The 24781-nt window shown below is 43.1% G+C and overlaps 1 protein-coding gene across 4 annotated transcripts in view; it reads left to right on the plus strand.

Moving 5' to 3' along the window:
• Window positions 1-22986, plus strand: part of MVB12A (multivesicular body subunit 12A) — a 44594-nt gene extending 21608 nt beyond the window's left edge. For all 4 annotated transcript variants that reach the window (XM_068249434.1, XM_068249432.1, XM_068249435.1 and 1 more), the window contains exons 4-10: window positions 3454-3547; window positions 9202-9331; window positions 9470-9604; window positions 15889-15962; window positions 18159-18220; window positions 19392-19451; window positions 21807-22986. In XM_068249434.1, the coding sequence (XP_068105535.1) occupies window positions 3454-3547; window positions 9202-9331; window positions 9470-9604; window positions 15889-15962; window positions 18159-18220; window positions 19392-19451; window positions 21807-21851 (600 nt within the window). In that variant the 3' untranslated portion in view covers window positions 21852-22986. The remainder of the gene's footprint in view (window positions 1-3453; window positions 3548-9201; window positions 9332-9469; window positions 9605-15888; window positions 15963-18158; window positions 18221-19391; window positions 19452-21806) is intronic.
• Window positions 22987-24781: the final 1795 nt, after the last annotated feature.

The following is a 24781-nucleotide window of genomic DNA, read 5'->3' on the forward strand; positions in this document are numbered from 1 at the left end:
CCACCAGGGAGGTTAAAGAAACTCTGTATTAAAAAAAAAGTCCCCTCGGGGGTACTTACCTTGGGAGGGGAAGCCTCAGGGTCCTAATGAGGCCTTCCTCCATCTCTATAGCTGCAGGCAATCCAGTACTGGCTCCTCCGAATTCTCCTGCACTCCTCCCTTTGACAAGCTTGACAAGCAGTGATTTATTTAACTCTCCAGGATCCAGAGCAGGTGGAGTAGCGGCTCTTCCTTCGGGCTAGGCGGAAATAACCGAGCCCAGTCGTATCCACTTTACCTCACAGGCGCAAAAGGACTCGCGCCTGTGCAGTACAGCGAATCGATCGAGTTCGGCTATTTTCACCTCACCCAAATGAAAAGCCGCTAGTACGCCTGTGCAGGATTGGGGAGAGGTAAATATTTACATCGCTGCACTTCAGGGTACCCGGGCAAGCTAATGGGGGGACGGAGGAGGATGGGGGAAGCCTCATTAGGATCCAGAGGCTTCCCCCTCCCGAGGTAAGTATTCCCCAGAGGGATTTTTTTTTTATTACTTATCTCAGGAGGTGAAGTCTCTGCATCCTAACGAGGCTTCCCCCGTCCTCCGTCCCCCGTTAGCTTGCCCGGGTACCCCAAAGTAGTGTAGTGGCTTCAACCATCCTCCACCACCGGGCCTGTTCCCATGATGGGACCCCTGAAAATTTGCTTGTTGTCAGCTTATGCATGCTCACTAACATGGACTCACTCGTCTTTCTTCAGTAAAAGTCAAGCCAGATTGGGTCCATGTGTGAGCTGGTTACACCTACACAGTAACACGGAGCCGATCGGGCTCGGCTTTTCCCGCCAGAGCCCGAGCGGGTCCGTGCTACTGCACAGACACAGTGCGGCCATGCTTCGGGGGTCTCAGCGCTGGTAGCATAAGAAAAGGGCGCTGGTGGTTAGTGGATGAAAAGGATGCCGCCATAGACTCTAATGTAATTATCGTTAATACAGTGAAAACAGCAGAAAAAAGGGCGCCTGATAAATATCGTTTACAACATTAGAACAATAACATTTTTAAAGTACGTTTTCATTTTAGAAGCTTGCAATGTTATAGTTTTTGTCATATTATTTCGTTTGTATGTACAGATTTTACGTTATCAAACATATTATCATTTCTATGTGTAAAAGGTGTTTCTGCAGGGGGAGTGGTTAGGGTTAGACAACACCGGGGAGGGCGGTGGTTAAGGTTAGGCACCTCCGGGTGGGGTGGTTAGGGTTAGGCATCACTGGGGGGTTAGGGTTAGGCATCACCAGGGGTAGGGGTTTGGGTTAGGCACCACCAGGAGTGTGGTTAGATTTAGGCACCACCAGGGGAGGGTTCTGTGTAAGAGTAGGGTTAGGTTAAGCTGTATTGTTGAATTACATAACGATTTTTAACGTTAATATCCTTTCGTTCTTATTTCCCTTCTGTTTTTAAAATGGTATTTATCGTTAACCAAGTTCATCAACAATGTTTATCGTTATTAAGATTTCGTTATCCAGCTGGGCCCTTTTTTCCTGGGCTTTTTTTTCATGCACGCCTCAACGCTAGACAATGCTGGTGGAGTACAGGGGAATTTTCGGATCCAAAGGCTTCTCCCTCTCGACTGAGTATCCATTTTGGAGCATTGCAATCCTCCCTAGTTGGCTTTCAGAAAAAAAATAAAAGATATTGGCCTCAATTCACCAGTGGTTACCAACCTATTTATCTCATGGGAGGTAATTTACCTCCTGTGATATCTCCAAATAACAATTCTCCAGAAGTATAGGGTGAAATATCGACAGAGAGAAATCCATGCGATAAATGTGTGATAAATGTGCGATAAATAGGCGATAGTTAGTCGTTATTTTTTCTCAAAATCACAATTCACCAGGGGAAAAAGGGGGTGTGGCCATTGGTTATTTCTTTCATCTATTTATCCCCTGAATGTACCTGGAGATATGTGGTTTTTCTCACAGCTGCTGCAGCTCACTCTGCAGCTAGTTTACTAGCAGCACACAGTAACAGCCTATACTGTACATATTTCAGGCACCAGAGATCAGCACACACTGCAGCTAGTTTACTAGCAGCACACAGTAACAGCCTATACTGTACATATTTCAGGCACCAGAGATCAGCACACACTGCAGCTAGTTTACTAGCAGCACACAGTAACAGCCTATACTGTACATATTTCAGGCACCAGAGATCAGCCCATTTACAATATTAAGCATATTAAACAATATTAAGTATTTACAATATTAAGTGGATGGGCGAAAGGAAGGAGGGAATCTGGATACATTTTTAATCGGGAGTGAGTGTGAAAATGTATCCAAATACCTCCTCCGTTTCACCCATCCACTTAATATTATAAATGCTTAAAGAGACTCCGTAACAAAAATTGCATCCTGTTTTTATCATCCTACAAGTTCCAAAAGCTATTCTAATGTGTTCTGGCTTACTGCAGCACTTTATACTATCACAGTCTCTGTAATAAATCAATGTATCTTTTCCCTGTCAGACTTGTCAGCCTGTGTCTGGAAGGCTGCCAAGTTCTTCAGTGTTGTGGTTCTGCTATGAACTCCCCCTTCCAGGCCCCTCTATGCACACTGCCTGTGTATTATTTAGATTAGGGCAGCTTCTCTCTTCTCTCTTATCTTTTACAAGCTGGATAAATTGTCCTCTGAGCTGGCTGGGCTTTCACATACTGAGGAGTTACAGACAAAGGCAAAGCTGTTTGCAGGAAGAAAAGAGCAGCCTGAAACTTCAGTGCATGAGAGATGCAGGGGGAAAGAAACACACAAATGATCTCTTGAGATTCAAAAGGAAGGGTGTATACAGCCTGCTTGTGTATGAATGCATTTTCTATGTGTGGACATACTGTACATCAACCTACTTCCTGTTTTGGTGGCCATTTTGTTTGTTTATAAACAAACTTTTTAAAACTGTTTTTAACCACTTTTAATGCGGCGGGGAGCGGCGAAATTGTGACAGAGGGTAATAGGAGATGTCCCCTAACGCACTGGTATGTTTACTTTTGTGCGATTTTAACAATACAGATTCTCTTTAATATTGCTTAATATGCAGAACGGAGGGAGGGATTTGTAATGGAAGGAGAGGGTCAAAAACAGGGAGGGAAACCCTCTGCGGTCACATGCTGGTAATAACCTCCTCCTCCTACCCACAATCCTTTACTTCCAGCATCCAGAGAGGCAAAGTATCACATGCAAATCACTAACACCGCATAACTATCGACCGTTTATCGCACGGTTTTCGCATCCATATCGCTCCATTATCGCATCATTATCGCCTGCTATCGAACACTCCTCTCTCTATCCTCTCACAGTGGTGAATTGCAAACAAAGTGTTAAAATACCGCATGAGATAAAATACCGAACTTTTATCTCTTACTAACTTTTCTCTGGTGAATTGAGGCCATTATCAGTCCTTATAAAATGCTATTTTATCTCTAGGGTATGGAACAAGTGATTACAGAGCTTCTAATGCTGAATGAGAAATCTCCTTTACCAGTTGGATGTGCCTTTATTGGTGAATACATAGATCCCAGTGAGTATCTCTTCAGAGCATGTGTAAATTGTAATGTGTAACCTGACAAATGAAACCAGTATTTCCTGTCTTGGTCATGTGATTCCAGATTTCTGTCTTAACCTACACTGACGTATTACCTGTCACTGCGTCATCTGAGCAGGTCTGACTCATTATTCCATAGTTATTTTTATTGCAGCTTTTATCACTTATGTGTCACAAGCAATGTGTACCTAGGAACCTAATAATCTGGCTTTATTGATTAGTTAGGGACTATCGCACAGGGTTAGTTTGCATCTAAAAGACATAAGAGAGATACATTGGCCCTTATTCAATTAACTTTTACTCCTACATTTTCTCCTAAGTAGTATTTTCAGACCTTATCAATGAAATGCCTTTTAAGCCACCTGCAAGCAAGAAAATACTAGAATAATTATGACAGTACATTTTCATCTACTTTTTGCTACTTTTACAGTTGCAACGTGCTGAAAAGTTGTTTTGAAGAGGAGATGAAACATTGGAGTTAATTCACAAAAACTTCTCATAAATGACTTATTTTTCACCTAATTAACTAACTAAAGACCGCCCCACGCCAATGGGCGTGGACGCAGCGGCAGCCCCAGGAGTGCCTAAAGCCAATTGACCTCAAGTCCTGGGGCTCTAATTTGCATGAGATGCTGCGCGTGCATCTCCTGCTCGGGGGGCAGAGCTCCGGAGACTGTTAGATGGAGTGATCGCCGTCTATTTACATATATAGCGCTGCGATCGGCAGCAGCGCTGTACTGGGGACAGCCGTGTGACACGGCTGTCACCTCCTGAAGCTGGGCAGTGATCGGCTGTCATAGGCTGAAGCCTATGACAGCTGATCACCCTGATTGGCTAGCGGGGGGAGGGAGGGAGGGAGCAGGGGAAATTAAAAAAAGGCATTTTTTATTGTAAAATAAATAAAATAAATATTTATATAAAAAAAAAATTAACAACTTTGGAGCGATCAGACACCACCAACAGAGAGCTCTGATGGTCTGTTTGTGAAAAGCAATATATTTCTCATGTAAAAGGGGGTATCGGCTACTGATTGGGATAAAGTTCAATTCTAGGTTGGAGTTTCTCTTTAAAGCTGCAGTGGTTAATTTAGCAATAATGAGCCTGGTCTTTAGGGGGGTTTAACACTGCAGTCCTCAAGGGGTTAATAAAAAAAACCCTTTCAGCACATTTACAAGCAAAAGAATCACTCAGGGCCAGTTCATACTAGGGCGATTAGGGGCGGTGTACCGTTAATCGCCTAAGTGCTAGTGCTTTTTAAAGCGATAGTGCAATTGTAACTATATGGCAGTGATCTCACTGCCGTGATTGCCGCTGATCGCGATTAGCAGCAATTGCAAACACATTGCATGCAGCATTTTTTTGGGTGATTCGGGAGCGATCGCGATAAGCATGTTATCTACAGAAGCATAAGGTAACGCACGTTGGTGGAGACACCTAAAAAATATATTAGTGTAATAATATTCTCCTGCCGGTCTCATGCCGCCAAAGAAGGGTGGAAAAATGGGTGGAAAAAATGAGTCTTTATTAAGAGAGAAAATGGTTATACTGTAGTCAACGCGTTTCATGGGACTTAGCCCGCTTCCTCAGGTCAATAAAACAGATAACCTAAAATCAAACTATTTGCTTTAACATTCTGAATAACAGAACACAATACGGCCAAAGTTAGTTGCACCTTTTCTCCTACTACATCATTAGTACTGTTAATTCGGTGGATAACTGACTGTATAAAAATATACTGTATAATACCCAATATAATAGATACATTAAGTAATATTAATAAAATAGCAGCATTATAAACATATTGTATAATGGATACATCTTGTAGTCTATACGACATTATGACCAATAATGTAATAAATAGCAGATAAAATAGCAGCGACAACCATAGCACACAACTCAAGATTGCCTAACTGTAAACGTTACAGAAGCTATAGAAGTGTTAATCGCGATCGCTCCAAGAACGTGTATTTGCCCAGTGATTTTTTTCCGTGTTGACCGCTTAAAAATCAAAAAAATTAAAGACAATTGAAAGGAGAAATGTATCTTGTGTACCCAACATTATTTCCAGCAACTAGCAAGCAATACTGCTATATAGCCATCGGTTTTAACCGCCCTGCCGGGCCTGCCTACGATATCTTGTTTTAGATAACTCTGAGCAGGGCTGCCTTAGCCCATGTGGTTCTCATCAATCGGGGTGGTACATTATGCCGATAGTGGGAAGAAATTCCTCCTCTGCTCACAAAGCCTCCTTGTTACAGTGTTTTAAGCTTCCATACGTTGCTATTTCTAGGAATAGTCTGTGCTTTTTTTTACTTTTTTTTTTAACACCACAAATGCAGCCAAGCAATTTTTCTTTCTTATTTTAAAACATGCTTTACAGGCATCAAATTGCATGACCAGTGCACTTTTTCAAAAAACAATGCGGGAGCCTGCTCAATGTGTAGTATGAAGCCAAGCAAATATAATGGAAATGCCCTGTTTATTGGAGCTAACTGTGGTGCCATGTGAGTCATTACCTCTTGGGATCCAGGCCATTCCAAGTGGAAGGATTTATTGGCTGTAACGTTTCAAAAATCAGATGAAGAGAGTGTGTGGTGCCTGAAATGAGAGTATGGTGGCTGCGAGGGGGGTAACTACAAATCATGGGGCCCCCTAGCAAATCTTTAATCTGGAGTATCAGAGAAAGGAAAGGTTAGTAGTTGGGGCCCCAACATACCTCTGGGTCCCCTGCAGTCACAGGGGCTTCTCCCCCTAGTTACGCCACTGGGGGCTTCCATAATTACTTCCTTTTTTAACAATACCAGCTGCCTGGCCGTCCTGCTGATCTGCAGTATGCCTGCAACAAGCATGCGGCTAATCCATTCATACTTCAGTCAGAGCACCTGATCTGCTGCATGCTTGTTCAGGGTCTTTGGCTAGAAGTATTAGAGACACAGGATCAACAGAACAGCCAGGCAATGTGCATTGTTCAAAAGAAAATAAATATGTCAGCCTCCATATTCCTTTCACTTCAAGTGTGCGTTAATCTTGTGTAGAATGACTTGTAGGACAGGTCCACCAAAAATGAAATTATGTTATGCTACAATAGTTTAACGAGTGCTTCATTAAAATTAACGAGCGCGTCACTGAACCCGCCCTGAGCCACTGCGGGTCCCATGGCTTCAAAGGACGAGACTCCTGCACTTTGATTGGCCCGGTAGGCTGCTCAAAGGACAATATTCCTGCACTTTGATTGGCCCAGTAGGCTGCTCAGTCAGTCTATCAGGCCAATCAAAGTGCAGGAATCTCATCCTTTGAGCAGCCTACTAGGCCAATCAAAGTGCAGGAATATCGTCCTTTGAGCAGCCTCCCGGGCCAATCAAAGTGCAGGAGTCTCGTCCTATGAAGCCACTGGACCCGCCGGGCTCAGAGCGAGTTCAGTGGAGCGCTCATTAATTTTTATGAAGCACTCGTTAAACTTTTGTAGCATAACGTAATTTAGCAGCGCACATTATGTGCTGGAGATTATAACACCCGCTGCTGTCATTAAGCTGCCCAGCTGTAGCAGCACAGCTTAGTGAATCAACAGCTTAGTGTGAAACTGTGTTAACGTAAAGGCCCGTACCCACTATGCAATTTTTTTTTTCATATTAATTTTTATGATAAACTGCGTTTTTTTGAGTGACAACCGATCGTTTTTGTGTTCTCGGGATGTCGACATAGACACACGATTACAAGTACTACGCTTAATGATGTGTGGTGATAACGACCGTCATGGCGGATTGGATCTTTAAAACTCCCGACGCCTCCTGTGCAAAGTACAGCAATTGCTTGAACTCTGGTTCGCACCCGTCGTGTGCTGTGGCGTATACCCGCCGCCAAGAAGATGGGTTGGGGAGTGCGTGTTGTTGTGGGACGTCGCTAGGATCCATCTTTCAGGGGTGAGTACTCAGCTTAAAGAGAATCTGAACTGAAAATAACAAGTCAAAATAAACATGCACAGGCCATACTTAACTTCCAAGTAGTCTGCTCATCAATCACTTTTTCCTCTCCTGTGACCTGATTGTCCACTGTGATTGATGGAATTCTCTGTCCTCCATTTTGAAAATGGCCATTACCCTATAACAGCTTCCTGGTCAGCACACTGTTCAACTGTTATATCACCCACTTGAGCCATAGGGAAACATGGACATTTCTTTGCACATTCTGTTGTAACTGATAGCAGCTGATATATAACTGACAACAACTGGTATATTTCAGTTCTGACAAAATCTTGTCAGAACTGGAATGGATCACTGTAAGAAGAAAGTGATGAGCTTCTGAGAGGAACTGATGGCAAGGTAAGTGTAACGAGTGTGGAATTATCTCCGTGGTCAGCGCACAACATGTGCGCTGATACTGCGGAAACCCTCCATAAGCGCTTGGAAAAGGGAACCCAGCTTTGGTGCAAATGCACTTGTAGAGAGGAATTCCAACCGGCAGATGGAGCTGTGGAGTACAACCACAGATGCCAGATGGAGATTGCACGAAGTGAAGCAATACAGGCCAAGATAGCCACTCGAGAGAGAGTGTATGTCCACCAATCTAGTCGCCACCCGGCGATGGTTGACAGCGAAGACCAAAGTGAGAAAGCAATCGCAAGAATGGTGATTGCTAATAGAGACACAAGACTGAGTAAAGACAGATCATAGAATGAATAAAGACAGAACAAATTAACAAACTGTAATCCAACACGAAGGAACAGACAGGACTAGCTAAACGCGTCACCACACGTTAAGTGCAATAGCGACAATTCGCGTTCAAGGAACGGTCACCGCACGTTAAGCGCAACAGTGACAAAACGTACTAACCCTGACTAACAAATGAAACACGTAAAATGAAAACAAACAGATAACGCGAACGCTTGCTAATCGGTTGCCTCACCTAGACAACAGCAAGCGTTCGTTCCAGACAAGACAGACAGAAGGAGTAACCAGTAACAACCGCTGCTCTGGCTTACACTCCAAGACAGAGTACAGAAGGATCCACCGCCTCTGCCGCTAGGGCGGATGCGATCCAAACAGACAGAGCGATTCACTGTCAGCCGCCCTTGGAGAAAGTGCAATCGCAACAGATAAGACAAGACAGAACTAGGCAATACAGATAATAAACAATCTGACTGTACTAGAAGGAATGCTAGTGCACTCCCAAGGATAACTACTCTAAGACAATATTTAGCAAACAATTAGCAGAGGGGCTGAAACTCAAGGTAAGTCCAGCAGAACCAAACCTTTATGACCAGCAAGGAATTCTGGGAGGAAATGGCATTTATACTGCAAGCCTTCAAGAGAGGCAGAGCTATCAATAACCAGATAAGTGAATGCAAATCCCTCACTAGAACAGCAAGTCTGAAACTTGCAGAGTGAAAACTGATCTCCTTTCCAGGGACCTACAGCATGCAGACCTGAAAAATAGTCAAAAAGCTGCCTGCCTGTGCAGACAGCAGAGCAGATCATTACATTAAGTATGTAATATTCATTTGCAGCTACATCATGTATTTATTTTAAATAATTTTACTCAGTTCAGGTTGCCTTTAAGATGTGCTTCTTGTCAGCACATCAGATCTTGTAAGGCTGTTTTTATGATATTGTTGCTTTGTCTGTCTTTTTCAGAGATTACTGTGCCAAAGAAGAAAAGGCTGTGTATTAAGCTGGTTCCAATACACAATGCAGAGTCTGCTGTGGCTGACCTCAAACTGACTGTGAAGAACAAGCCTCTCAGTGCACCGTATATCCGCATTGGGTAGGTACTGAGTGGGTGACCTAGCATCCTGTTGATGGATTGTAAGAGGGTAAACTTGCTCTTTTTTTGGTTGAAAAATCAAATGTCCAGGAATAAACCAGCTACTGTCTATATTTTCTGAATTTTGTTTAATGACAGTGATATGAGTGGCCTGACTCTGTGGTGCAAGAAGGTTCCTGTATCTGCCCCCAAACCTACACCCAAACCCCGAAACATTCTTGCAGGAATTGGAGGACTTTCGATAGACAACTCGAGTCTAATGCCGCAGCCAACGTAAGTGTCTAGAGACATAAATATTTCCAGAATAGTGTTAAGTGGTATTAAACTGCAAAATTTCGAAAACCACTGTAATGTGTTTACTAAACTTACATTTATATGACCCTACCTTATAATCATTTTATTTATAAGGATACAAGTAGTAGAAGTTATATAGTATACCTACGTCCCCTGACTCTTAATCTTGCCATTGCTGGTGACAGAGGAAGTGGCTGGCAGCCGACACTAAACTGGTGTGAGGAGGCAGATAAGATAAGCTGCTGCTGGAACCCAATATGTATAGCTCAGAAAATAGCTAATTTTGTACTTTGTTCCAAACACAGTTGCATACTAATGAGGAATGCCTGTGCAGGGATCTCAGAAAGGGCTCAAACACACTATATGCACTTTTCTGAGTGTTTTTTGGCCATCAGAGCTTTCTGAGAGATTTTTTAAAAACGCTCCCATTGTCTTACATTAAAATCATACAATTTTACCCTGATCGCGATTTGACTGCGATTTTATTGCAAAGTTAATGTTAGTCAATGGGAGCTTTTTTAAACAAGCTCTCTAAAAGCTCTGATGGCCAAAAAGCTCTGAGAAAAGCACTTATAGTGTGTCTGTGCCCTGAGGGCCTGAGTCCACTAACGCAGTTGTGTCAGCTTTTCAGTTACACTTCAATGTTAGAGATGCTAAAAAGTGGACAGAAGCTGATACAACTGCGTCAGTTGGCTCAGGCCCTGAGTGTCTGTAAACTCTGATAGGAGGGCAGGAAACTATACACGAACCTTTATGCAGAGGGAAAAAAAAGTAAGGGAGGAAATTAAATCACGATTGGCTTTAGTCAGAAGCACTAAAGATGGGGAACATCAGGGAAAAAAATTCTCTCTTTTTCTTTCTTTCTTTTTTTTACTTTATAAATCCTCTAAAAATAAGACTGTGGACAGTACAGCACATAGGTTAAGTAATACTACTAGTTATCATCTGATTTATGTGTTTTTCTTTTTACTTCTTAAAGGGAAGGTTCACGCAGGAGCTGTAAAAAATAGAAATCAAAATCCACTTACCTGGGGCTTCCTCCAGCCCGTGGCAGGCAGGAGGTGCCCTTGCCGCCGCTCCGCAGGCTCCCGGTGGTCTCCGGTGGTGATCCCGACCTGGCCAGGCCGGCTGCCAGGTCGGGCTGCTCCTGCGCTCCAAGTTGCGTGTCACTTGTGCGCGCTGACGTCATCCGACGTCCTCCGGGCTGTACTGCGCAGGCGCAGAAGTTCTGTGCCTGCGCAGTACAGCCCGGAGGACGTCGGATGACGTCAGCGCGCACAAGTGACACGCAACTTGGAGCGCAGGAGCAGCCCGACCTGGCAGCCGGCCTGGCCAGGTCGGGATCACCACCGGAGACCACCGGGAGCCTGCGGAGCGGCGGCAAGGGCACCTCCTGCCTGCCACGGGCTGGAGGAAGCCCCAGGTAAGTGGATTTTGATTTCTATTTTTTACAGCTCCTGCGTGAACCTTCCCTTTAATGAGGAACTGTAACCAAGGATTGAACATCTTTCCGATCAGTAGCCGACACCCCCCTTCCCATGTGAAGTCTTTACCTTTTCTTGAATAGGTCATCGGGGGGGTCTGTATGGCTAATAGTGTGGTGAAACTCCTTTCACAGTATGATGTCAGGACTTAGGTCCTCACAGTTTCCTGTTTGTGAGCCTTGTTGCATTGTGGGAAATAACAACTGTTACCAGCTGCCAAGAAATCAGTATCTCCTTCTCTGCATATGTATATCTATAAAAAAAAACTTTCAGCCTATCACATTGTTAGGAGGTGTGGTTATAGATAATTGCAGTTGGTGCTGTCTGTTTTTGCATGTCTGCCAGTAGTAAAGATGACTCCCAGGCTCATTGTGGATCAAAAAATATGAACAAATTACATGGCGAATATCAATCATTTCCTGATCTTTCTTCTATTTTGTAACTTCTCACCTTGCAATGTATTGATTTAGGTATTTACGCATTATCCCATCTGGAAGGTTTGGCACCTTTTTGTTAAAGTTCTGTTTGATCCCCTAGCCAGATCTAAGCATTTTTGTAAAGCTGAAAGTCCTGGCTTTTCTTTGCACTGGGTCCTGAGTCAATGTGATACCCCATTCCCTTTGCTGCAGAGAGCACAGTGGAATTAAGTCTCCTGCCCATGCCAGTAAGACAGAGAGGAGACGAGGGTGCATAGCTACGCTGCTCCTTCGTCTGTAATGAGAGACCCAGGGCACTTAACATAAGTTTTGAAGACACAGATTTATGCTGCGAAGGAAGAAGACCTACCGGATGTGCTGCTTATCATCATGTCACGTTCGTCCCATACTTCTGTAATTGCACTTTCTGCAGCTAAGTTCAGGGGACACCCCTCCTTCAAAACCTCATAACTTGGGAACTGATCATACCGACTCGGGACCCAGTGCATCAGAAAGCCGTGACTTTCAGCTTTCCAAAAAGGGTCAGATCTTCCTGGGGGAGCAAACAAAACTTTAGCAAAAAGCTGCCAAACTTTCCAGATGAGATAATACGTAAGTACCTTGATATTTTTTTTTTATTTTTACCCTTTTCTTATAGCTTATGATCTTGCTTAAATGAAGGAAATATTGAGAGGATTTTGTTATTTCCAACAATAAATTTTACGTAGTAAAAGTGTGCAATGTATTCTTAGTGTGCATTTTTGTACTTTACTCAGCTTATTGTTTTATATTGCCTTGCCTATGCTGAAACTCATTATTATAAACTGAGACATTCTCAGACACATGTGTCAAAACTAGCTGTAGGGTCTGGAGATAGATCATATCTAGATGTGTTGTGTCCCATGCCTAAAGCTCAACTCCTGTCAAAAATATTGGGCACTATCTAATTCAGTATTCATTAACCACTTGAGGACCACAGTCTTTCTACCCCTTAAAGGGAAGGTTCAAGCAAAATAAAAAAATGAGTTTCACTTACCTGGGGCTTCTACCAGCCCCATGCAGCCATCCTGTGCCCTCGTAGTCACTCACTGCTGCTCCAGTCCCCCGCTGGCAGCTTTCCGACCTCGGAGGTCGGCGGGCCGCATTGCGTACGTTTTTACGCATTCCCGCTAGTTAAGAACATTAACACATACGTTTTTACGCGTTACTGGTTCAATGCGTAAATTTTTACGCATTGAACCAGTAATGCGTAAAAACGTATGTGTTAATGTTCCTGCACTAGTGGGAATGCGTAAAAACGTACGCAATGCGGTCCGCCGACCTCCGAGGTTGGAAAGCTGCCAGTGGGGAACTGGAGCAGCAGTGAGTGACTACGAGGGCACAGGATGGCTGCATGGGGCTGGTAGAAGCCCCAGGTAAGTGAAACTCATTTTTTTATTTTGCTTGGACCTTCCCTTTAAGGACCAGAGCCTTTTTTCCATTCAGACCACTGCAGCTTTAACGGTTTATTGCTCGGTCATGCAACCTACTATCTAAGTGAATGTTACCTCCTTTTCTTGTCACTAATACAGCTTTCTTTTGGTGCTATTTGATTGCTGCTGTGATTTTTAGCTTTTTTAACTTTCTGTGCTGACATTTTTCAAATAAAGTAAAATTTCTATACACATTTTTGTCCAAATTTATTGTGCTACATGTCTTTGATAGAAAAAATCCAATAAGTGTATATTTATTGGTTTGGGTAAAAGTTATAGCGTTTACAAACTAAGGTGCAAAAAGTACATTTTCCCATTTTAAAGCATCTCTGACTTTTCTGAGCACCTGTCAGGTTTCATGAGGTGCTAGAATTCCAGGATAGTATAAATACCCCCCAAATGACACCATTTTGGAAAGAAGACATCCCAAAGTATTCACTAAGATGCATGGTGAGTTCATAGAAGATTTTATTTTTTGTCACAAGTTAGCGGAAAATGACATTTTGTGACAAAAAAAATAAAATAAAAAAAAAGTTTCTATTTCTGCTAACTTGTGACAAACAAAAAAGAAATTTGCCACGGACTCACCATGCCCCCCTCTGAATACTTTGGGATATCTGCTATCCAAAATGGGATCATTTGTGGGGTGTGTTTACTGTCCTGGCATTTTGGGGGTGCTAAATTGTAAGCACCCCTGTAAAGCCTAAAGGTGCTCATAGGACTTTGGGCCCCTTAGCGCACCTAGGCTGCAAAAAAGTGTCACACATGTGGTATTGCCGTACTCAGGAGAAATAGTATAATGTGTTTGTGGGTGTATTTTTACACATACCCATGCTGGGTGGGAGAAATATCTCTGTAAATAAGATGTTTTTGTTTTTTTTACACACAACTGTCCATTTACAGAGATATTTCTCCCACCCAGCATGGGTATGTGTAAAAATACACCCCAAAACACATTATACTACATCTCCTGAGTATGACGATACACTTTTTTGCAGCCTAGGTGCGCTAAAGGGCCCAACATCCTATGAGTACCTTTAGGATTTCACAGGTCACTTTGAGGCATTTGGTTTCTAGACTACTCCTCACGGTTTAGGGCCCCTAAAATGCCAGGGCAGTATAGGAACCCCACAAGTGACCCCATTTTAGAAGGAAGACACCCCAAGGTATTCCGTAAGGAGTATGCTGAGTTCATAGAAGATTTTATTTTTTGTCACAAGTTAGCGGAAATTGATTTGTATTGTTTTTTTTTTTTTCACAAAGTGTCATTTTCCACTAACTTGTGACAAAAAATAAAATCATCTATGAACTCACCATACACCTAACAGAATATGTTGGGGTGTCTTCTTTCTAAAATGGGGTCACTTGTGGGGTTCCTATACTGCCCTGGCATTTTAGGGGCCCTAAACCGTGAGGAGTAGTCTAGAAACCAAATGCCTCAAAATGTCATGTGAAATCCTAAAGGTACTCATAGGACGTTGGGCCTCTTAGCGCACCTAGGCTGCAAAAAAGTGTCACACATGTGGTATCGCCGTACTCAGGAGAAGTAGTATAATGTGTTTTGGGGTGTATTTTTACAAATACCAATGCTGGGTGGGAGACATATCTTTTTATACGCTTTTTATACATTAGATTGCGGCATGTCGGGGGTTAACAACCCGCCGGCGCTGCTAATTGGCCGGCGGGTTGATGTCACGGGTGGGCGGAGCCTAATGCCAGCAGATGCGCGTGCATCACAGCGCGCGATCCGCAGCCAGCAAGTCCGCAATGAGCCGCCGCCGATCGTTGTATTGCAGCCGTTGCGGCGTCCACTTTGCCGCCGCCCATGGGCTGTGGGTGGTCGGCAAGTGGTTAAATAGTTTATCTCATACAAAGTGTAAATACTTCATTGTTTTACCTTATAATACCTTGAAAAACATCTTTAAGACTCTGAGAGGGAGGGGAAGCGCGGTCTTGTCAGTTTTTTAGACTGACAATATTTTAGACATGTCCCATTAACCGCCTTTTCGGTAACTCCAACTCAGGCTTGGGACAGAAATCCATAGCTCAGAGTGGTAACCCCGAGTCTGATTTGGGTTGGCGTCGGGAGCTATGGATACACATCCCAGCATGACAGCATTTGTAACTCACCTCCCACGGGATCCAGATGTTGGCAGCCATTCTTCTTCCAGTCTTCGGAATTTCTCTATCCGGCTGGTGAAATTGCTGGGGGTATAGCACCACCCAGTGGATGGTGGGAGAATTTCATTGCTAGATCGAGGGGTGGTGAGTAATGTACTGGACTGCAGCAGATCTATCTTGCGGTATGTTTTTTCCCCCCCTGCTTTCAGGGTCTAAAAGCTTGTGAAAAAATTGCACCGCTTTTATATCCTAAAACCCGGAAGTCATCATACCGCCATAGAGGTTGACAGTGCAATTTTTTGTGAATAATCTTATTTTGGATGAGATCATTCAGATTGTAGGAAAAGATATCACTAAAGCAATTCACAGCATTAAAGAATCCAGCTTGTGATCATATCTCATTGTAATTTTTAAACAGATATTTTTTTTTTAGTTTAAAGGCAGAGAGAGTAACTACTGCATATACAGTAGTCAATAAGGTTTTTAAGGGTAGACCATCGGGGAAACATATGGGGGTGCACTATACTAAACCACTACCAGGGAGATCTGTATAAGAGAGGTGGAACAGGCCACATTGGGCAATGTAATAGGATAACTACTGTGATGAAAATGAAAACTATTAAAAATAGACCTTTTTAACCCCACCCACTTAAGACAACACCATCTACATAATTAAGTGATTAATTAACCTTCCCCATCAACCTTTTTTTCTCTAATGTTTACCTCTCTGGTTGTAATGCCGCTTTAAATCTCTGTTTATTTTTCTGCAGCATTAATGCTTCAAAACCAAAATCTCCCCTCCATGATCATCCCATATACGAGGCCAATGTGTATGGAGTATCTGGTGAGTTATCAATCGGAATATCTGTTAGCGATAGTGTAGAGCTCAGGTCTCTGATGCAAAATCTATACAAGCGCTGAGTGTATAGGCATACATGCAAAAATGGCGCCAGAAACTGCAGGCGCAGAGTGGAGCCAAAATTAGACCACCCTGCTGCTGCAAGTCCCGGTGGCGTTAATTACTATTCCCCTTCCAGGCTGCCGTGGATAGTGGGGGTAAGATGTAATTTGTCTGCCAGCGATTGCTGGCGGCCGAATTCCACTGTTTTTAAAGCAATTTGGGCTTTGTCTTTTGACTTGCCCAAATTACTTTCTGAGTGCTGCTACAGCTGTAATACACATTATGAAGGTGCATGGTGCGCCCAAATTTCCTTGCGCCATTTTTAACAATTTTTTTACAAATTTTTACTAAAGCAATATACTACCCAAAACAGAGCCCAGAATTCAGCACCACTGAATAATCTATATAGACATTTTTACATAGTAATAAAAAATAGGAAAATTCATTTATACAATCAACAATTTGTAATTAACACTTAAAGGGACCCTGAGTGGTAATTAAAAATATAATACCTCCTCCAGCCCCCCATACTCTGTGAAGTCCTTCGGCAACCTTTTCTTCCCTCTCCTAGTCCCGCTGGTGGCTCCGGTAATCGGCAATTTAGATTGAAGTTGCACGTGCAAACCACTGCTGCGCACCCGGTGTGTCATCATGGTGGTCGTCGTAAGCCTCTTGCATGTGCGCGGTTCAGACTTTAGAGAACTCTGCATGCGCAGGAGGCTTATGGCTACCAGCGTGATGACGCGTTGGGCGTGCGGCAAGGGCTCGCATGTGCGACTTCACCCTAAGTTGCCGATTACCGGAGCCACCAGCGGGACAAGGAGAGTCAAGAAGAGGATGCCAGAGGACCTCACGGACTATGGGGGGCTGAAGGAAGCCCCAGGTAAGTCAAAAATTCCATTTTTAATTACCGCTCAGAGTCCCTTTTAAAAAATCTTGGTCAAGTCTTCACATTGCATTTGCAGAAGTTATTTATTTATTCATTGTATTTATAAAGCGCCAACATATTACGCAGCGCTGAATATGAATTAAAAACAACTGCACAGCAGTAGGTATTAAGGCTGGATAAAGAAAAAAGAAAACAGGGACACCGGGAGCCCTTCTGGTGTAGTTGCTAGCAGAGGCAACCACTCGTATAGGCATGTGGAGAAATCCCGTCTCCACTCGTTCTTGTAATGGTTGGTCGCTGCTCTTTCCAAAAAGAAAAGGACTCACTACACTATACCAAGGCGTAGTGAGAGCCCCACAAAGTGGGTTGGTTCTACTTGATACAGTAGGGTTAGGAGGCGCCTGTGTCCATGTAATGTATATTTGTATCTCACCCCTAAATATTGTCTGTAACCTAAATTAATGTTCAGCGCTGCGTAATATGTTGGCGCTTAATAAATACAATAAATAAATAAATATACGTTATTCCTCTTAGATTAGCTCCCAAAACCAAAAAACAATCATCGATAATACGATTCTTGCCTACCTTATATAGGAAGACATCGACTCTTAATGAGTTTATAATATTTTATTTTCATAAAGCACCTCAGGTCGTCTGAGGTGCTTTATGAAAATAAATTATCATAAACTCATTAAGAGTCGATGTCTTCCTATATAAGGTAGGCAAGAATCGTATTATCGATTTTTTAATTGTTTTTTGGAGCTAATCTAAGAGGATGAATAACGTATATCCAAATATACATTACATGGACACGGGCGCCTCCTAACCCTACTGTATACAGCAGTAGGTAGCAACTGTACAAGAAACGTGCTGGGCACCAGTGTGAATGCTCCACAATTGTATGCCATCCAGTGCAATACAATTATAGCGCCACAAGAATTCACACTGGTGCCCAGCACTTTTCTTCTACAATTCCTATTGAGTCTATCTGGGAGCTGAGAGCACAGTGCATCACCAGTGTCCATCTTCTGGGCTGTACCAGTCTGCATTTTAGTGCTCACCTTTTATTCCTTTTGTTGGCACAGTAGTAGGTAGATTAGATATATACATTTCTGTTTGACATTAGTCAGGTGTTGAGGTACATGCTAAATGTCTGTAAATTTTTTTACATTTGCTTTAAAATTCTAATATCTAGAATACCTTGTATGTTTTGTTTTCCCTTTGATATTGATTTGCTGTATTTCTTTCAGCCATAGATGGGATTCCTTTCACAATCCACCCAATGTTTGAAAGTAGAGTTGGACAACCTTCTGTGAGTACCTGTATCATTTCTAAAAGCAATATCTCATGAAGGAGTTTATAATATCATTTTAAAGGATGCGTTAACCCACCCACTTCAGATTTTCTTTGGTCAAAAAAAAAAAAAAGACTTTTGATTTCCTGTGTCTAAGTTACCAGTGTCCAGGTGTCCCCCGATGTCACCGCCCTTCCCTCTAGTGATCTGGTCGGACAGATTACTGTCACCTGACCACTATTGTTCAGTGTTTAAGACACATGCTCAGTGGGAACTTTAATATAATCTCTTTAATATTATCCCCTGAAGTATCTCTGCAGCCACACCTCCTACACACCATAAATTTTCAGGGTAGGAAGGGGACCCCCCAAACTATATATGTGCCAAATTGCAGCCCCTGAGCCCGCTGGTTCCCGAGATAGATTACAGAAAGCTATCTTGTGAACCAGCAGGGCTTGGGGACTGCAATTTGGCACAGGGGTCGCTCGAGGGGGTCCCCTCCTCTACCCTGAAAATTTGGGGAGTGTAGGAGGTGTGACTGCTGAGATGTTTGGGGTGTTTAGTGCCAGCAGCATCATTAAATAGGAAATGTGGCAGCACAGGATCGGACTGCACAGCGTAAATTTGCAGGCAGCACGATCAGACATAACACCCGGAAAGCAATGACGCACACGCTGGCAGGAATTACCATGCTGGTCAGTGCGTCAGACCGGGCGGGGTTATTACGCAGGAAGGAACGGAGGAAGTCCAATGCATAAATTAGCCCAGCAGGCATAGCGTCCCTTGCCACAAAGCCTCTGAAGACACGGGTTGCGCAAAACATTTGTTAGGCGACCCCACACTGCTATGCTGCCCCGCGGTCTCATCACAGCTATTGGTGTGCCATCTCCTGTTTTTAAACAGTTTCCTGTACTACAATGTCAGTCTGAGCAGCACTGACAAATAAAGTGATTTTAAGGACCGTGACTAACATGTTGTGCACTGATGTGTGGCCACTATGTTGGCACTTCGTAACAGCAAATAACAACAGTACTAATCATAATATGACACTTGCATTTTGCAGTTCTTGGAAGCGATCATTACAGATTTCAAAGTGGATGTGCAGTAATATTTGTCATCTGTGATAATCCTCTTTTCTTTTTTTTTTTTTTTATTACCTTGATAACAAAATCTTAATTTTTCCTAATAGGTAGCAACATCTAACTTCCATGACCTTCGAATCAAAACACTGGCTGATATTGAAAACGAGGTTAGTTATTTAACAATCCATCCAAACCAGGGTGTTGCTTGGGGCAGTGCCCATAACAGGGGGTCTCCCATGCTGCCAGGTCCACCCTTTCTGTGACTTGTATAGCCGCTGCTGCCTCCCCATCGCTCACACACAGACCTCAAATTAGCGGCAATTAAAACAGAGGGGAGAGTGGCGCAATGTCTAGAAAGAAAACTTCAGATGCGGAAGTGACGTCATTTGAAGTGTGCTGCATGGTTATTGTGTACTGCTCCCATCCTTTTGGGTCGCCCTGATCTGCAGGTCTGTGAGTGTTGGGAGTGGGGAGGCAGCAGTAAGCAACATACTCTTATTGACACCAATGTCCTATGGGGGGGGGGGGGCACCTTGGCTACCTATACTGGGGGTGGCTACCTATACTTGGGGTTGCTACCTGGTGCTATGCATATGACCCTGCCGGCATACTCTGCTGATGGGTCATATGAATTATATTTTTGTCAAAATGCACAGGTCAGGTGTACAACCAGCCTAAAGGGTACCTGACCCAAGCTAAAGTCACATTTTCAGACAGGAAGAGACAGGCTTGCTGTGGTATTCCATCCTTCTACCCTTCCATTCTATTCTTAAGAATGGAGCGGGTAAGAGGAGGAAATGGTAGGGTGATAGGAGGGAATGGGAGGGAGATAGGAGGGAACTTCGCCACAAGCCTGCCTCTTCCTGCATGGGCATTTGACTTTAGCCAAAAGTCAGATTTTTCAAGGAGTGATTACAGGGACCAGGTGGAACTGGGAGAGGGACAGACAATGCATGGAGGTGTATAGATACAGCAAGCAGTAACCTCTGTGCTTACCTTAGGTAGCTTTGCCTCGGGTCAAATGTGCTTTTAAAGGGGAGGTTAATGTTGAGAAGTGAGTTTTATAGTATGTACAGTGCATAGCACACACATAAATATGCTTTGATACTTTTCTTATTTCTCTGAATTAAAGTTAATATTCAGCTATGCCACTAACAGTTTTTCTCCAGTCAGGAGTACAGCCATACAATACTTTGCTCTAGGAAACCCAGTTCTCTGTAATGGGGCCCTTGGCAAGGGTGCAGATTTGGGGCCCCCCTTGTGGTCCTTTTGGTAAGCTGAAGTGGAGAGAGGTCAAAGCAGGTGGCCGGTGGGCCACTTGACACCCACTATGCCCAAGGCACCTGCCTAGGTTGACTGGTGGATGATCCTGCTCTGGTCGGGACCCAGTCGGACTACTGATAAGGAATTATAGCCATAAAATTATTTGCTCTAGGAAGCTCAATACTCTGCCAGGAGAGGATAGATTAAAAAAAGTCAATAGTTCATATATTTGAGCACTCTGACACACAGAGACACAATGTTGCAATCAGCTGAGACAAAACAATAAATCTGCTTTAAAAACAAAAACGAAAACGTAAAAGTAATTTTTAGGAATAGGAGGATAGATACAATTGTTTATTTCTTCACCTTGTTTTCACTAAAGTATCACTTTAACCTGTAAACCACTGCTCCACACTGATCGGCGTGAGCAGTGCGGCAGCCCCAGGACCACTCTAAGCCAATTGGCTTGAAGTCCTGGGGCGGGGTTTTGCAGGAGATCGCACATGCCGATGCGCGCACATCTCCGCATAAATGACGGAGCTATTCTATTAGATGGCGTCTATTTACTATGTACAGCATTGCGATCTACGGCAGTGATGTACTGGGGACAGCCATGTGACACGGCTGTCCCCCTGGGAGGCTTCTGTCATAGGCTGACAGCCGATCGCGCTGATTGGCTGGCGGGAGAAGGGAGGGATATTTTAAATAATAAAAAAGGGAAGATTTATTAAAAAAATATATATATATTTACAATAAAAAAATAAACATCCTGGGAGCGATCATTGCCCACCAACAGAGCAGAAAAAGGGGGGGGGGGGGGTGCATCACTTGTGTGCTGAGTTGTATGGCCTTGCAGTGAGGACTTAAAGATACAGTGACCCTATTAGTAAAAAATGGCCTGGTTACTAGGGGGGTTTAAGACCACGGTCCTCAAGAGGTTAAGGGTTAGTGTTAGGGGTCAGAAAGGAAGTTTTCATTACAGGGATCGTTTTAGGATAGCTGAGCAATTAGAAAGAAATGACAAATCATCTGCAAAAACCGCTTGGTGCAGTCAAAACACACCAAAATTGGTTTGACTCACAAACTAGATTGTTCTATATCTAGAGTAACCAAGAAGCTCAGGGTGACCCAAACTACTAGGAATGTATATTTAGAGAAGTCCAGTTCTTAGATCTTTCCATCAATGTTCTCTGTACCTTTCTTATTTATGAACTGATGTACTTACACTCATGTATTTATTGTTTTATTTTGCCTTGCAGTACAACTATGGCTTCGTGGTGGAACGTACAGCTTGTGCCAGATGACTCTGAAGAATCTGATCCTATGTGGTTTTTGTGGTGGCCACAGACCAACTTTCAAGCTATGTTTATGCCTATAGCCCCTTTCTCCAGTGCTGAAGTCACCAAATGCTAGTGCCTTAGCCCATCTTTGCCAGATACTAAAGCAATCAATTTTCCTAGGGACCGGCTCACAGCTCGTAGTAGCATTACAACCTGTACAGATAAGAGAGTTACCGGTATACTATCAGTTGTCCCATTATCCTTTACTTTAAGTTTCTCATAAGAAACAATAAAATATACTCAAAAACAAGTTGACATATTCAGAAAACAATCAGCATGCATCAGAAGACCTCTTAGCCCAACGTCCGTTATCTCCCATCTCCATGGAGCCTCCTTAATTTTACTGATGACACCGCAACTGAACCAAAAATCTTGGCCCCACCCACCTTGTTTAACACCATGGACTTTATCACGGGCTGTTTAATGATTAGGAACAACAGAAGTATTAATTGATTTCCTTTCCTCTGTCATGGGAATCAACCATTACTGTCCAAAATGAAATGGGTGACTGTGGGATGACTCACATATGCACAACAAAAGAGTACTTATGTAAAAAATGGCAAAAATATATATAATATGATAAAAACTTTAAAACAGCCTAGGTTAAAAAAATAAAAAAAATCACACAATATTATGTAACTCTGTATTTAGTGTAGCAGGTTGCATGATATTTAAAGTACACCTGAAATGAGCGCTACATAGAGGCTACTATACAGTATGTATTTGCTTTTAAACAATACCAGTTGCCTGGTAGTGCTGGTCATGTCTAGGAGAACTCCTGGAGAAGCATGTGATTTGTTTGATCAGCTGATAGATTTGCAAAGATCTGATTTGCTGTGATCACATCCTGCTTTAGCACATGGTCATAACCATCAAATTAAAGACGTGCATATCCATCACCTGACCAAACTGATCACATGCTTCTCCATGAGTTCTCATAGACATGACCATTATTATGCCTGGCAGTCCTGCTGATCTCTTTAGCTGCAATAGTGTCTGCATCACACAACAGAAACAAGCATGCAGCCAATCCAGTGAGCCTTAAAGAGGAACTCCAGTGAAAATAATGTAATAAAAAAGTGCTTAATGTTTACAATAATTATGTATAAATGATTTAGTCTGTGTTTGCCCATTGTAAAATCTTTCCTTTCTCTGATTTACATTCTGACATTTATCACATGGTGATATTTTTACTGCTGGCAAGTGATGTCACTGGAAGGAGATGCTGCTCGCTTTTTTGGCAGTTAGAAACAGCTGTTATTTCCCACAGTGCAACAAGGCTCCCACAGTGTGATGTCAGAACCATGGTCCTGACATCACACTGTGGGAGGGGTTTCACCACAATCTCAGCCATTCAGAGCCCCCTGATAATCCGTTTGTGAAAAGGAAAAGATTTCTCATGGGAAAGGGGGTACCAGATGCTGATCGGGATGAAGTTCAGTTCTTGGTTACGGTATCTCTTTAAGTCAGAAACGTCTGACCTATGGTTAAGAGCTCCAGTGGAAATAGCTGAGCCCGATTGGGTCTAGAGATGAGCGTAATGACCTAATTACGATTTTGCGAAATTTTGCGTAATTAGTGTAATTACGATTATGGCCGTAAGTACATAATCGTAATGAAGAAGGATTTCGCGAAATTTCGCGTAAGCGTAATTTTCGCATTACAGTCGTATCATGCCGTAATTTCGCATTAAACGCTACCGTAATTTCGCGTTAAACCGTAACGCTCCGTATAATATAAAAAAGCCGCCGACTTTAAGGGTTAATAGCAAAGCCCCCTTAAATGCTAAGAGCCTCAAATTTGGAGAATATATTAAGGAGATCAGGAGGAATAAGAGGAAAAATTTTTTTTTCAAAAAAACCTTATAGTTTTTGAGAAAATCGATGTTAAAGTTTCAAAGGAAAAATGTAAACATTTAAAAACCCGCCGACTTTAACGGTTAATAGCAAAGCCTGCTTAAAGTTTAGGAACACCAAATTCCCAGGGTATATTAAGGGGATCAGTGGGAATAAGAGGAAAATTTTTTTTTTCAAAAAGACCTTATAGTTTTTGAGAAAATCGATTTTTAAGTTTCAAGGGCGAAAATGTCTTTTAAATGCGGAAAATGTCAGTTTTTTTTGCACAGGTAACAATAGTGTATTATTTTCATAGATTCCCCCAAGTGGGAAGAGTTTTACTTACTTCGTTCTGAGTGTGGGAAATATAAAAAAAAAACGACGTGGGGTCCCCCCTCCCAGACCTCTTTAACCCCTTGTCCCCCATGCAGGCTGGGATAGCCAGAATGCGGAGCACCGGCCGCGTGGGGCTCCGCACCCTGACTATACCAGCCCGCATGGTCCATGGATTGGGGGGTCTCGGAAGGGGAGGGGCAGCCAAGCTTTCCCCTCCCCCTCCGAGCCCTTGTCCAATCCAAGGACAAGGGGCTCTTCTCCACCTCCGATGGGCGGTGGAGGTGGAGGCCGCGATTTCCTGGGGGGGAGGTTCATGGTGGAATCTGGGAGTCCCCTTTAAAAAGGGGTCCCCCAGATGCCCACCCCCTCCCAGGAGAAATGAGTATAGAGGTACTTGTACCCCATACCCATTTCCTTTAAGAGTTAAAAGTAAATAAACACACAAACACATAGAAAAAGTATTTTAATTGAACAAAAAACATAACCACGAAAAAAGTCCTTTAATATTCTTAATTAACCATTAATACTTACCTGTCCCTTTAAATAAATGATCCCACGCAATATCCTCGGAAATGTTCTATCAGTTACAATGTAACAAAGTTATTACAATGTAACAACTTTGTTACATTGTAACTACGCCGCACCCGACGTCACTCACCGCCGCCGCCGCGTCTGCGCTGCAGGACCCGACAGAGCTCTGAGCTATAGCTCAGAGCTCTCGAA

This window comes from Hyperolius riggenbachi, chromosome 8 (assembly GCF_040937935.1).
Source record: "Hyperolius riggenbachi isolate aHypRig1 chromosome 8, aHypRig1.pri, whole genome shotgun sequence".
Classification (NCBI taxonomy): Eukaryota; Metazoa; Chordata; class Amphibia; order Anura; family Hyperoliidae; genus Hyperolius; species Hyperolius riggenbachi.